This window comes from Propithecus coquereli, unplaced genomic scaffold, assembly GCF_000956105.1.
Source record: "Propithecus coquereli isolate 6110/MARCELLA unplaced genomic scaffold, Pcoq_1.0 Scaffold14, whole genome shotgun sequence".
Taxonomy (NCBI): Eukaryota; Metazoa; Chordata; class Mammalia; order Primates; family Indriidae; genus Propithecus; species Propithecus coquereli.
Window position 1 is genome coordinate 5,486,359 of NW_012138302.1, and position 10,870 is coordinate 5,497,228.

The window sequence follows — 10,870 nt, forward strand, 5'->3', positions numbered from 1 at the left end:
AAAACTAAAAGAAAAATATTAATATCATTTAAATTAGACACACTTTTCCTTTCTTCAATTAAAAAAATTTTTTACATTCAAATTATGATTAGCAAAGTTTGAAAAGATCCTTACTTCAAATTCCTCGATTTTCTGGGGAAAATAAAAAGCAAATACTATTTAAAAATCTTGCCATTTACTTCAGACACCTAAATAAACACTAGGCTGAGCATTTTAAAAATTTATTTACAAAGTTGTGTACAACACGATGGAATAACATTTAGAATACCATATATATTCATTCATATATAAACAGACTTTTATAATAGAATGACACTTTTCGCCTTTTTGAAAATTTTTTATATTTAAAATTTGCCAACGTCTCTATACATTCTTTTCTCAGATAAAACTGCGGAGAGTGAACCTTCAAAAAAAATGAAAGTTCAGAGCTCTAAATCTACTGAATTTGTTTTTTCTTAAAAAAATAAAAACCCCAAAAGGAAAGTCAATAATTTTTACACAAATATGTACAAAGAATTTCCTTCCCATCCCCACGGTACTGAGAGCAGGCGCCGTCGGGGTGCATTTTTGGAAAATTCGGTTTTCGGTTTTACCTGTACGGAAAGCTATTCCCGGCGGGCGCGCGGTGAGTTTGCTCGGCCAGCTTGGGTGTGCGCGAGGGGGTGGAGGCCGCGGAAGGTGTTGGGGGGTCAGGGAAGAGGAAATGTGGGAGAGGCAGAGTCCGGATCGGGCAGGGGGACCGGGACCCGGGCGGGGCGCGCAGCCTGGAAGTGCAGCCGCTGCTCAAGGCCGCCGCTGGGCCCTGGGTCCCGGCCACCGGCGCGTCCCTATTGCGCGGGCCATTTGGCTTGAGCTGCGGCGGCGGCAGCGGCGGCGGCCGAGGCTGCCGGCTGCAGAAACTGTCCAGAGAGCGGCACGCTCAGGATAGGCGCAATGGTAGCGGTCGTCCGGCTCAGCGACAGCGGCTGGTGCGTGGCCATTAGCGCTGCCGACTGCACTGTCCCGGGCGGCCGCAGGAAGGACTGCGCCGTGCTGCCGCCCCCGCCCCCCCCAGTGCCACCGGCCGCCCCAGCGCCCGCAGCCGAGCCTCCGGGAGCCGCCGGGCCCCCGCCGATGATGTTCTCTATGCTGAACGACGGCCGCGCGCTGGGCTCTGACTTGATGAGCGACGCCGTGGTGCCCGCGGCGCCCGCTGTGCCTGCAGCGGCCGCGGCGGCGCCCAGGCTGTTAAGCTGCAGCTGCAGGCCGGGGCCGAGCTGTGAGCCGAAGGCGGCCGCTTTGCGGCCCAGCTCGCCCGAGGGCAGCAGCGGCACGGCGGGCGGCAGCACTGGCGCCACCGGCGGCAGCGCGTACGGGTATTGGAGCGCTGCGGCCGCTGCCGCAGCCGCTGCGGCTGCCGGGTGCGAATAGGCTCCGGCCGCAGCCGCCGGGTGCAGGCCGTAGGGGCGGCCGTAGGGTCCCGCGGCGCCCGCAGCCGCCGCCAGGCTGTAAGCGCCGAAGCTCTGCATCATGAGCGCCGTCTGCTCGCGCAGGTGCTCCTGCTGGTGGCGCTTGAAGCGTTTCCGGCGCCGCAGGAAGCTGCCGTTGTCGAACATGTCCTCGGACTGGGGGTCCAGAGTCCAGTAGTTGCCCTTGCCCGGGTTGCCTGGCTCGCGGGGGATCTTGACGAAGCAGTCGTTGAGTGAGAGGTTGTGGCGGATGCTGTTCTGCCAGGCGGGGAACTTCTCCCGGTAGTAAGGGAAGCGGTTGCTGATGAACTCACAGATGCCGCTCAGGGTCAGCTTCTTCTGGGGGCTCTGCAGGATGGCCATGGTGATGAGCGCGATGTACGAATAGGGCGGCTTCACCAGGCTGTTCTTGGGCTTGCTCGGGGCCAGGCCTCCCGCGGAACCACTGCCTGTGCCGGGTCCGCCGCCGCTCGCGCCGCCCTCCTCGCCACCAACGCCGCCCTTACAGCCGTCCGCCTCGGGAGCGCCCACGTCGCCCCCTGGCCCGGCTCCGGCTCCGGCCGCCTCCTTGGGCAATGCCAGGGGCTGCTGATGGGGCGGTTGAGGTTGCCCATGATGGAGTGTCGCCGGCGGCACCTCGTCCGCCTCGTCCAGGCGCAGCTCGGGCGGCCCTGCTGGGCTATCGCAACCGGCATCGCTATCCTTCTCCTCCAGCCCGTCGTCGCCCTCGCCCACCACATCGATGTCCACGTCCTCGGCCGTCAGCACCGTCTGGCCGGACATGTCGCTGGCGCTGCCGCTGCCGGAGAGGGTCATCCCTCCTCGGGGTTGGTAGCGGCGGCGAGGAGGGGGCAGCCGGCGATGGGGGTGGTCAGGGGCTGCCGCGGAGCTCAGGGGAAGAGGATTTGGGCGCCCCCGAAGGACTGGGGGCAGAGAGAGGGGAGGGGGCCGCAGGTGGCTCGGGGCCCGCCCAGCGCGGCTCACACTCGGCGGCCCCGCATCGTGCGGCGCGGGCGCTGCCGTCTGCCCCCCACGGCCGCGCTCCGCGAACTCCTGCCGTCCCTGGCGCTCGGTACTAGGCACTCGTTACCGCTCCTGGCCCCGGCGGCTTCTCCACGCCGCGCCCCCTCACTTAGCCAGCCTTCCTCTGCCTCTAGCCCGGGCGTGGGGCGCAGGAGCGGTCCTGGAGGGCGCGGGACGCCGGGCGCCGAGCGGCTCGGGAGGGTGCCGGCAGGGGCAACCGCAAGGGGGGGGGGTGTCAGGGACGCCGAAGCCCCCGTAGTCGAAAGTCCTGTTTTAAGGACTGGCCTGATAGATTACTTTCTACTTAAAGATCCAGCGGGAGGCGGGGCCACGTGACCGCGCGTGACGTCAGGGCCGCCGCGGAGCCGGCCAAACTCAAGTTGGTTCAGGGAATTGTCAACAAAGGGACCAGAGAAGCGCAACTCTGCACCGCACCATGCGCCAGCATCCCGCAGGCCCCGAGGGCGCTCCGGCCGGCCCGGAGCCCCCGGCCCATGCTGGAGCCCGGCTCAGGGGTCCAGAGAGCGTGTGGGTGTGAGTGTGGGTGGGTGGGCGGGTGCGAGCGACTGAGGGCAGGGGCCTGGGAGCATCCGCCGGACCGTGCCCTGCCTTCCCCGCCCCCTCTCCCTTCCCCCTCTCCTTCCCCCCTTTGCCTGCACTCCTTAGACAGGGACTGGGCAACATAGAACAAGATTCCCATCTCATTTTTAAAAAAGAAAAACTTAGTAATCTCTGTTCTTTTTTTGTTTGATTGCTTTTACCTCTAAAGAGTAAGAAGAACGGCGCATCGAGCCCCCTCTTGCTAATTAGACCTCAGACTCTTCTCCATCTTCAATTCTCATTCGAGAGAAGACACCTGCTGAGGTGTCTCCCTTCTCCCCCTAACCCACACCTCTCAGATCCAGCCTTCGCTTTCCCGGCTCGATGCGGGCGTGTTTCTTGTATACATTTTTTCGCGCGGCCACAACAGCATCAGCTGGGGTTCCCGAAGGTCTGAAAATGGCTATTGATTAATCTGTTAGAATAGTTGCCGAGAGAAATAAAAACGACATAAAATAACAGGGAACCTATAAATAAAGAAGCCATAACTGGCTGCTTGGAGTTGTTAAACGATTTAGCATATGAAAAAGTCGGAAATGAGGCGCTGAGGAGGGAGCCGGGATTGGCAGCGGCCTGGGTAAGTCTAGTGGAGCCGGGAAGAGGCCTCGGGCCTCTAGGTTAGACGCCGCTTCCCTCCCGGGGCGGCTGAAGTACAGTGCGGGGAGCGGACGATGACTTCCCAGGCGGTGGGTTCGGCCTCCGGAGAATCCGGGCGACCTCGGGCATGCGGGCGGGCTGGGCTCTGCGTTGCTGGGAACTAACGTGGATTCTCTCCTGTTAAGACGTAGACAAACCCTCCAAGATTTAACTTCCGCGGAAACCAGCGGCAGAGCGAGTGCAGGAGGCGAGGATGTGTGGCCAGTACAGAAGGAGTTTCCTTGACAAGGAAAGTCACTGATGGTAGGAAAAACTGTGGGGATTTCACTGGGACGGGTGGACGGCGGGGGTAAAGGGAACACGGCAAACCGACCCCAGGTGCGTGGCTGGGGCACGTGGACCTCACACCTTCAAGGGTAATCAGTGTTTCTGTCCCGGTGAATCCCCGACGCGCCGCCTCCTTCCTCCCGCATTTAGGCCGTCTCGTTACAAGCCGCAAGCGCAGGCAGGGTGTGGCGGGCACAAGAAGCCCAAGCTCAGTCTGTACACTGAGGCCTGGGAGGGGAGCGTCGGCCTCACCAGAGGAAGGAGCACCAGGGGAGAAGGTCCGAGAAGAAATAATCAGTGAAATATTTACAGAAGACGATGGGAAACTGATTTAATTCCTGGTGGACCCAGGTGCTTCTGATTTCCTCAGTCTGTGTCTCCCCACCCACGACCCCTCTTTCCCTGGCTTAGACACATCAAAAAATTAACTCAATAAAATAAAAAAATCTGTTAACTTACTTCGTTATAGGCATTGCTACACAGATTGACTGTCATCCCCATTAGACAATTCCCCCAGGTATAACACTAGCCCACTGGATCCTGATTTCACAGGATGTTCCAGGTCAGGGGTGGGGGCAGTGACTCCATCCGGAGATGCCAGAGAATCTCCACGATTTTTCCGTATCTAAATGATCCCGGGGTTGCACCTGGCCCTAAAACGCATCTGAGAGTTAATTTCCGCAGCTGCACAGCTTTGTGTCTCCCAGGCTCCGAACCGTTTACAAATGCTGTCTAGACAGCCTCCCAAGAAACCGATCGGAGCGGCGAGCTGACTGCCCACCGCCCTGGGCTGCAGAGGTCGCGGCTACAACTGCTTGAGCAACCCAAAGGAAGGTCAGAAGGACAAACAAAAAAAAAAAAGCCGAAATTTACACATTCAGAAACTCCTTTTGCTCTGCTTGGGTTGCCCAGCCCGATAAGCAGACGCGGCGCACATTGCGGGCCCTACCGCGGCCTTGGTGGCTGGGCCTGCGTGGACACGTGCGTGTGTATGCGCGCGGGAGGGTGGTGGCTCCAGGGCTGCCCTCGCCAGTCTTCTTGAAATAGCCTCCAATTGAGCCTAATTTCGATTCTGCCGCCCACCGGGTCTGGCTCTCGGGACTCCCTCCACACCGCTGGTCGCTGCCTCTCACCCTCCCTTCGCCACGGGCCCGGCCTGATCCGTCCATTCTCCACTGTCTCCTTGGAACCTCCCTGGGGAGGAGGGGCGGGGGATGAACAACTCCCAGCTGCCGGTTCCATTTGTTGCGCTTTTTTCCTTCGACACAATAAAAGTCAAATTAATTGATTCATACCATTAATTACGGCGCGTAGCGTGAAAAGCAACGCTTCCCCTCGGTTAGAGATCTATTGTGCTAATCTCTTGTTCAATCAGTGTTACCATCTGATGCCGGGTCCGGCCCTTACAGAAACTTTTCGACTCGATTAGCTAAATGATGAGACGTGCAGGACCTACTGGCTGCGGCCCCGACGTACCGCGCCCGCGCTGGCCTAAAGGCTTAATATCGATTTCCAGCAGAGGCAGCTGATTTTTCCGCGGCCACACTAGGCTCGGGAACCGGCCGCCGGTTTCCTCCTTCTGGAAGGACAGTAGGACCGGCACAACCTCCCCGGGCGGGAAGGAGGTGAAGCGACAGCCCAGGTGGGAGACAGAAAGGTTCCTGCTGTCCCGGACGCGGGAAGCTGCCGCAGCGGAAGAGTCCGAGCCCGACGCAGTGTAGGATCCTGCCCAAAGCCAGCTAGGCTCGGGCTAAGTAAATTCCGTTAGCCGCATAATTGCAGTTTGCAGCTAAAAGCCCACAGGCCGTCAGTTACCGCCAAACTTTAGAATAGAGATGGAAGCAGTCAGACAAACACAAAGTGAGACACGGTGGGGGCAAGAAAAATGTGATAGAGGGAACAGAAATGGGGTTAGAGGAGACGTGGATAAACAGTTTCTGAGTCTCAAAGGGTTATTGGTGGAGATAGAAGGAGAAGGAGTACACACAAACACACACACACACACACACAATTATGAGAGTGACTACCTAAGTCTCAACAAGCAAACTTCCCGGGAGAGATTTAAAGAGGAAGATGGCAGTCAGTTGCCTCGCCTGCTCAAGTGTTTGAAACATTGCAACCGAAGGAGAGTAGAATGAAACTCCGTCGGTTCTTCCTGGGGCGGGCAGAGTACGTGGTACCCAAATGGGAAAGCCACCGGGACATGGTCTGGGTTGGGGGCGGGACCTAGGTTCTAGCAACAGGAGGCAAGAAGAGTGGAGTCCGAATCGATAGGAAGGAAATTGAGACGTCTCCAGGGGAGGGGAGAGATTTAGTGTGTGCGTCCCGGTGGGGGGAGATGGGGAGGAAGTGCATGGAAAAATTTATGATGGAGAAGGGGAAATTAATTACAGCTCAATCTGAGTTCTTAAGTGGTCAACACGGGAGGAGGGGCACGGTGAGAGAGCAGAAGACGGAAACGGCCCACCTATCCCTCGCCAGGCCCAAGCGAACTCAGATGCCCTCTTTCTCCTTTAATTCAGAGACCATGTCAATGGCTTGAATAAATCGTTGGTGCGATGTGAAATAGAATCATCATGCCCGAGTGCGGGTGCGATTTTCTTACGATCCGGGGAGTTGGGACTGGGATCAGGTTCTTTAGCGTGAAAGGAGCGCCCCCCACAGAGAGCAGCTACCGTCTCTCTCAGAGGAAACAAAACGTGGATGCAGCCATTTGGAAAATACCTCTGCTATCTCTTCTACCCCCGCCCCAAAGTCGGCTCCTTCTAGACAATCTTCATAGATTAGTTAAACGATCATCAGCCTCTTTGGACGGCCGCCACCGAGGAAGGTGGGGAGGGCAGAGGTGATACTTGAGGCCCCAACCCACTCAGATTATTTCCATTTCCCAGGGGGTGGGATTTTCAACTCCCTTCCCACCACCACCACCCTTGTATACCTCTCCAGATCTCTTTGGGGTTAAAAAAAAAAAAAAAAGAGGCTAATTTAATGTTCTTGTTTGGATTTGCATCTCAAAACTTCATTTATTTTCAAGGTGTCTGCCACTCAGGGTCCACGCCAAGGTGCCTGTAAATGGCGAGAGACCAAAAGGAAAAGAGAGAGAGAGGAAGAGAGAAGATGGTTTCGAATTTATTTATATTGGAAATGTATAAACATCCATTCTGTAAAAGGCAACACGTTTAATTAACGATGAGAGAGCAGTTAGGGGCAGAAAGCTAGTAAAATTGTGTGATAAATTTATGGCATTGTTAGCGTGCTTTTAATTATGGCTATTATGTTAATTATTTCACATTAGCATGGAGTTATCAGCAGCATGTCAGATTTAATCAAAACGAGCCTTTCTCTAGAAAATTGTTCTTTTCATCCGCGAGGAGAAAGGTCCTGGACAGAATCGGGGCTTAAAAATGACTTGGCATTGAAAGCCGGAGTCTTTCCGACACAGTTTGGAGCGATGCGGCCCGGCCCGGCTGCTCGCTGGGTCCCTCCAGGCTATCTGCAGCTAGCGGAGGACCCGAGGACGGGGTTTTTAGGAATTCACCATTTTCACCCCCTTCGGAGCCGACACTTCATCATGCGAGATCATTCTGTCAAACAATATGATGCTGCTCATTTTTATCTGTCCCGCTTTACAAAATCCCCATTCAGCCGGCCGAGGAGCAACAAAAGCCTGTGAGCAGCTCGGCGGCCGCTGGCGGCCACAGCCTCCCCGGCGCGCAAGAAAGAAAGGCGAGAGGGGCCGGGGAACGCAGGCGGCGGGCGCGCGCCCCTCGCCGCCCGAGGGAACGCGGCCTGCCGGGGCCCGCGCACCCAGGTGGCGGGCCCTCGGGTGTGGCCCGGACGGGGCACGCCTCTCTCAGGCCGGCGCCCGCCCTCGGTGTCCCCGCGGGCGCAGGGCGAAAGCACCTTTTCCTCCCCGCGAGCGACTCGCCCACCCGGGCCACATCGATTTCTTAATCACCGCCGATCAATTTATTGGGAGCAAATAAATAGCCCGTTTTGGAAACGTTTCAATTGTCGGCTTGATGGTTGGGGCGCTGACGCAGGAGGGCGGGCAGGGCCGCGGGGCGCGCGCGGGAAGGGGCTTGTGGGAAGGCGGGGAGCGTAGAGGCCGAGCGCGACCCGCCCCGGGAGCCTCCAGTGGAGCGCGCGGGCGGCCCGCCGCAAGTCCCCGCGCGCTTCGATCTCCCGCGACGCCCGGGCCTCCTCGAGGGCGCCGCTTCTCCTCCTCTCGCGCCCAGCTCCCTCTGGCGGCGGGGCGCGCAGGACCTCAGCGCCCAGCCCCTCCACCTAGTTACGTCCAGGCAAGTTCGCCCGGCTTTCTGATTCCTTCGGAAAGTCCCTCTTTCGGCCACCACCGACCCTGAGTCCAGGCCCCGGGACCCTCGCAGGGACAGGCCTCCCAGGGTTTGGGCAGTCGGGCCCACCTCGCTGGCCTTCCGGTCCAGGCTGCGGACGCCACGGGCTCCTAGCCCCTGGGTCGGGAGCGGCCTTCCTGCACAAGACCACGCAGGCCCCCGCCCTTCCCGGGACAGGGTTGTGGACAGGCCAGCTGTTGCCTTATTTTTAGTGCCATTCCATTCGCGCGGTTATATTTAACTCGATCCACTCCTCCGAGGAGGTCGCTCGGACATCGAATTCTCCACATCGCAGCTTGGGCCCGCCCGCTTTGCCTCAGGGGCAGTTCCTCATGGGCAGATTGGAAAACCCCAGCTTAAGAATCTTTGACATCTCCGGAGCTTGGCGAGGACAGGAGAGAAAGGGAGGTCAGGTTCTAGGAGCAGTCGCTACCACGCCTGCCGATGCGCTGCGAGGGGATTGTGTCTTGTGTCAGGGAGGGGGCAGGAAGAAGGAGTCAGTCCTATGGGAAGAAGTCTCTGCAGGGAGTATTGGGTCCATTTCCTACTTATGCAAGACCCAGAGCATCTAGGAGACATGGAAGACCTCTTACGAAAAGTTTGTGATTTTGTATTCATGCAGGAATCCCCTCTCCACCCAACAGGATACTTAATTTCGAATAGTATGTTGGCGCCTCGATTCCAGCAAAATCTCAAAAAGACCGCGCCACTGGCTCACTCACATCTTGGGGAAAGGACCCACTTGGATAAGATGCAGAAACACCGTTGTGTTACACACTTTATTGACAAAAAAGGTCAAACTGAATTTGCAAACAATGCAAAAGCCACGTATTAAAGGTACACATACGAATGTGACACGATCAGGGATACTGAAAACACACTTTTAAACTTCAAATTCTTTTAACATTTTTAAAGAAACAACTTTCTTTTCCTTGGGTGAAAAGTGGGTATTTCTGGATGCCTCTTCTTGTAGATTTCCTTTCAATGTATAAATTTCGGTCATACTGATAGCTGAATTCAGGGGAAGAGGACAATATATGAGAGAGAGAGAGAGCGAGAATACACACATACACATATTTACTCATCTATTCCTTTATTAATAATTTGTTGAACTGTCGTAGACTCTAGAATGTGCTAGGGATGAAAAGAATTAAACCAAAGGTCCCTCAAGGAAAAGCCAGGCAAGAGAATCAGTGTTTCCAGTGCAGGTTCTATAGGTACCATGGCAGAGGGAAACAGAGCACTGAGAAGGGCCTTTCTCACTGGGTGGGGAATGAGAAAGCATGAGGCCTTCCTATACAGAAGATAATATTGACCAGCTAGCTCTGACTTTAGAAGTATTCGGAGAAGATTAGGGAGAAGTAAATTAGAACCTGGGATACTTTGGAAAAAGAAAGTATTAAATTGGATGCCTAACATTACTTCTGGACAGCCAGAAGGTACTTGGTCTCAAAAGACACGGGCAATGCAAGTGCGACAAGGAAATAGAAGAAGGATGGAAGAAGAGAGAAGGGAAAGTGTAAAAATTGAACTTCGCTTAGAAATTTTGTCTAGGGGTCTAGTGTATTTAGATTACACAGGAATACTTTGACTAACAATTGCATAGGAGAAATTTAAAAGGGAACATAAGTAAAAGGAGAAGATCTGAAGAAAGATAATGATAGAGAGAGTCTTGAAAAGGCTCGTTGTTAGACCCAGCTAATTTTCCAACCTTATCATATTCATCAAGGGCCAGGCGCTGGAACTACTAGGGTGAATAAGAAGGTAGGCTTGGGCATGATGGTGTGTGCCTGTAGTCCCAGCTACTGGGGAGGCTTGAGCTTAGCAGTTCAAGGTTAGAGTGAGCTATGATCACACCATTGCACTCCAGCCTTGGGTGTCAAGAGCAAGACCCTGTCTCTTAAAAAAAAAGAAGAAGGAGGAGGAGGTAGGCTCCACCTCTAGAATGTTAACCCCACAAGGAAGCACAGGACTTTTTATCTTTTCTGTTGTATCTCTAGCCTCCAGCCAGCAAAGCTCTGGGAGTGTGGGGGTGGGGATGGAGCTCAGTAAATATTGGTTGGATGACCAGATCAGTAAGACACAGCCCCTGTCTTATGGGGGATTTCTTTGGGAAAGTCTGTAGTTAAAACATAATGTGATGAATTATAAATACATATGATAGAATGTTGCAGGAGTGCAGAGCAGACATAACTAACTCTGTCTGGATAAGAGGTATGTAGAAAGGTTTCCTGACGGAAATAATAGTCGAGCTGTCTTGAATGTTGAGTAGCAGTTAGGTGGATGAAGGGAAGAACAGAGTTCTAGGCAGAGAAACACAGCATGAGCAAAGACACGGAGGTGTGCAAGACATGAGGAGTAGCATGTAACTTGGTATAACTGAAAAGAGATAGAGAAATGGCTGGAGTCCATACTGGAGCAGGTAGACAAGGGTAAAATAAAGAAGATTCCTGAATATTGGGCTAAAGAGCCCGAAGTTGATAAGGAACCACTAAAGGGCTTTAACTTTTTGATTGGCAT

The 10,870-nt window shown here is 55.0% G+C and overlaps 1 protein-coding gene across 1 annotated transcript; it reads right to left on the minus strand.

Moving 5' to 3' along the window:
* Positions 1-208: 208 nt before the first annotated feature.
* Positions 209-2,264, minus strand: FOXD3 (forkhead box D3). Its single transcript, XM_012639418.1, has one exon. The coding sequence runs from the start codon at positions 2,262-2,264 to the stop codon at positions 828-830; it is 1,437 nt and encodes a 478-aa protein (XP_012494872.1). The 3' UTR covers positions 209-827.
* Between the last annotated feature and the right edge of the window lie 8,606 nt (positions 2,265-10,870).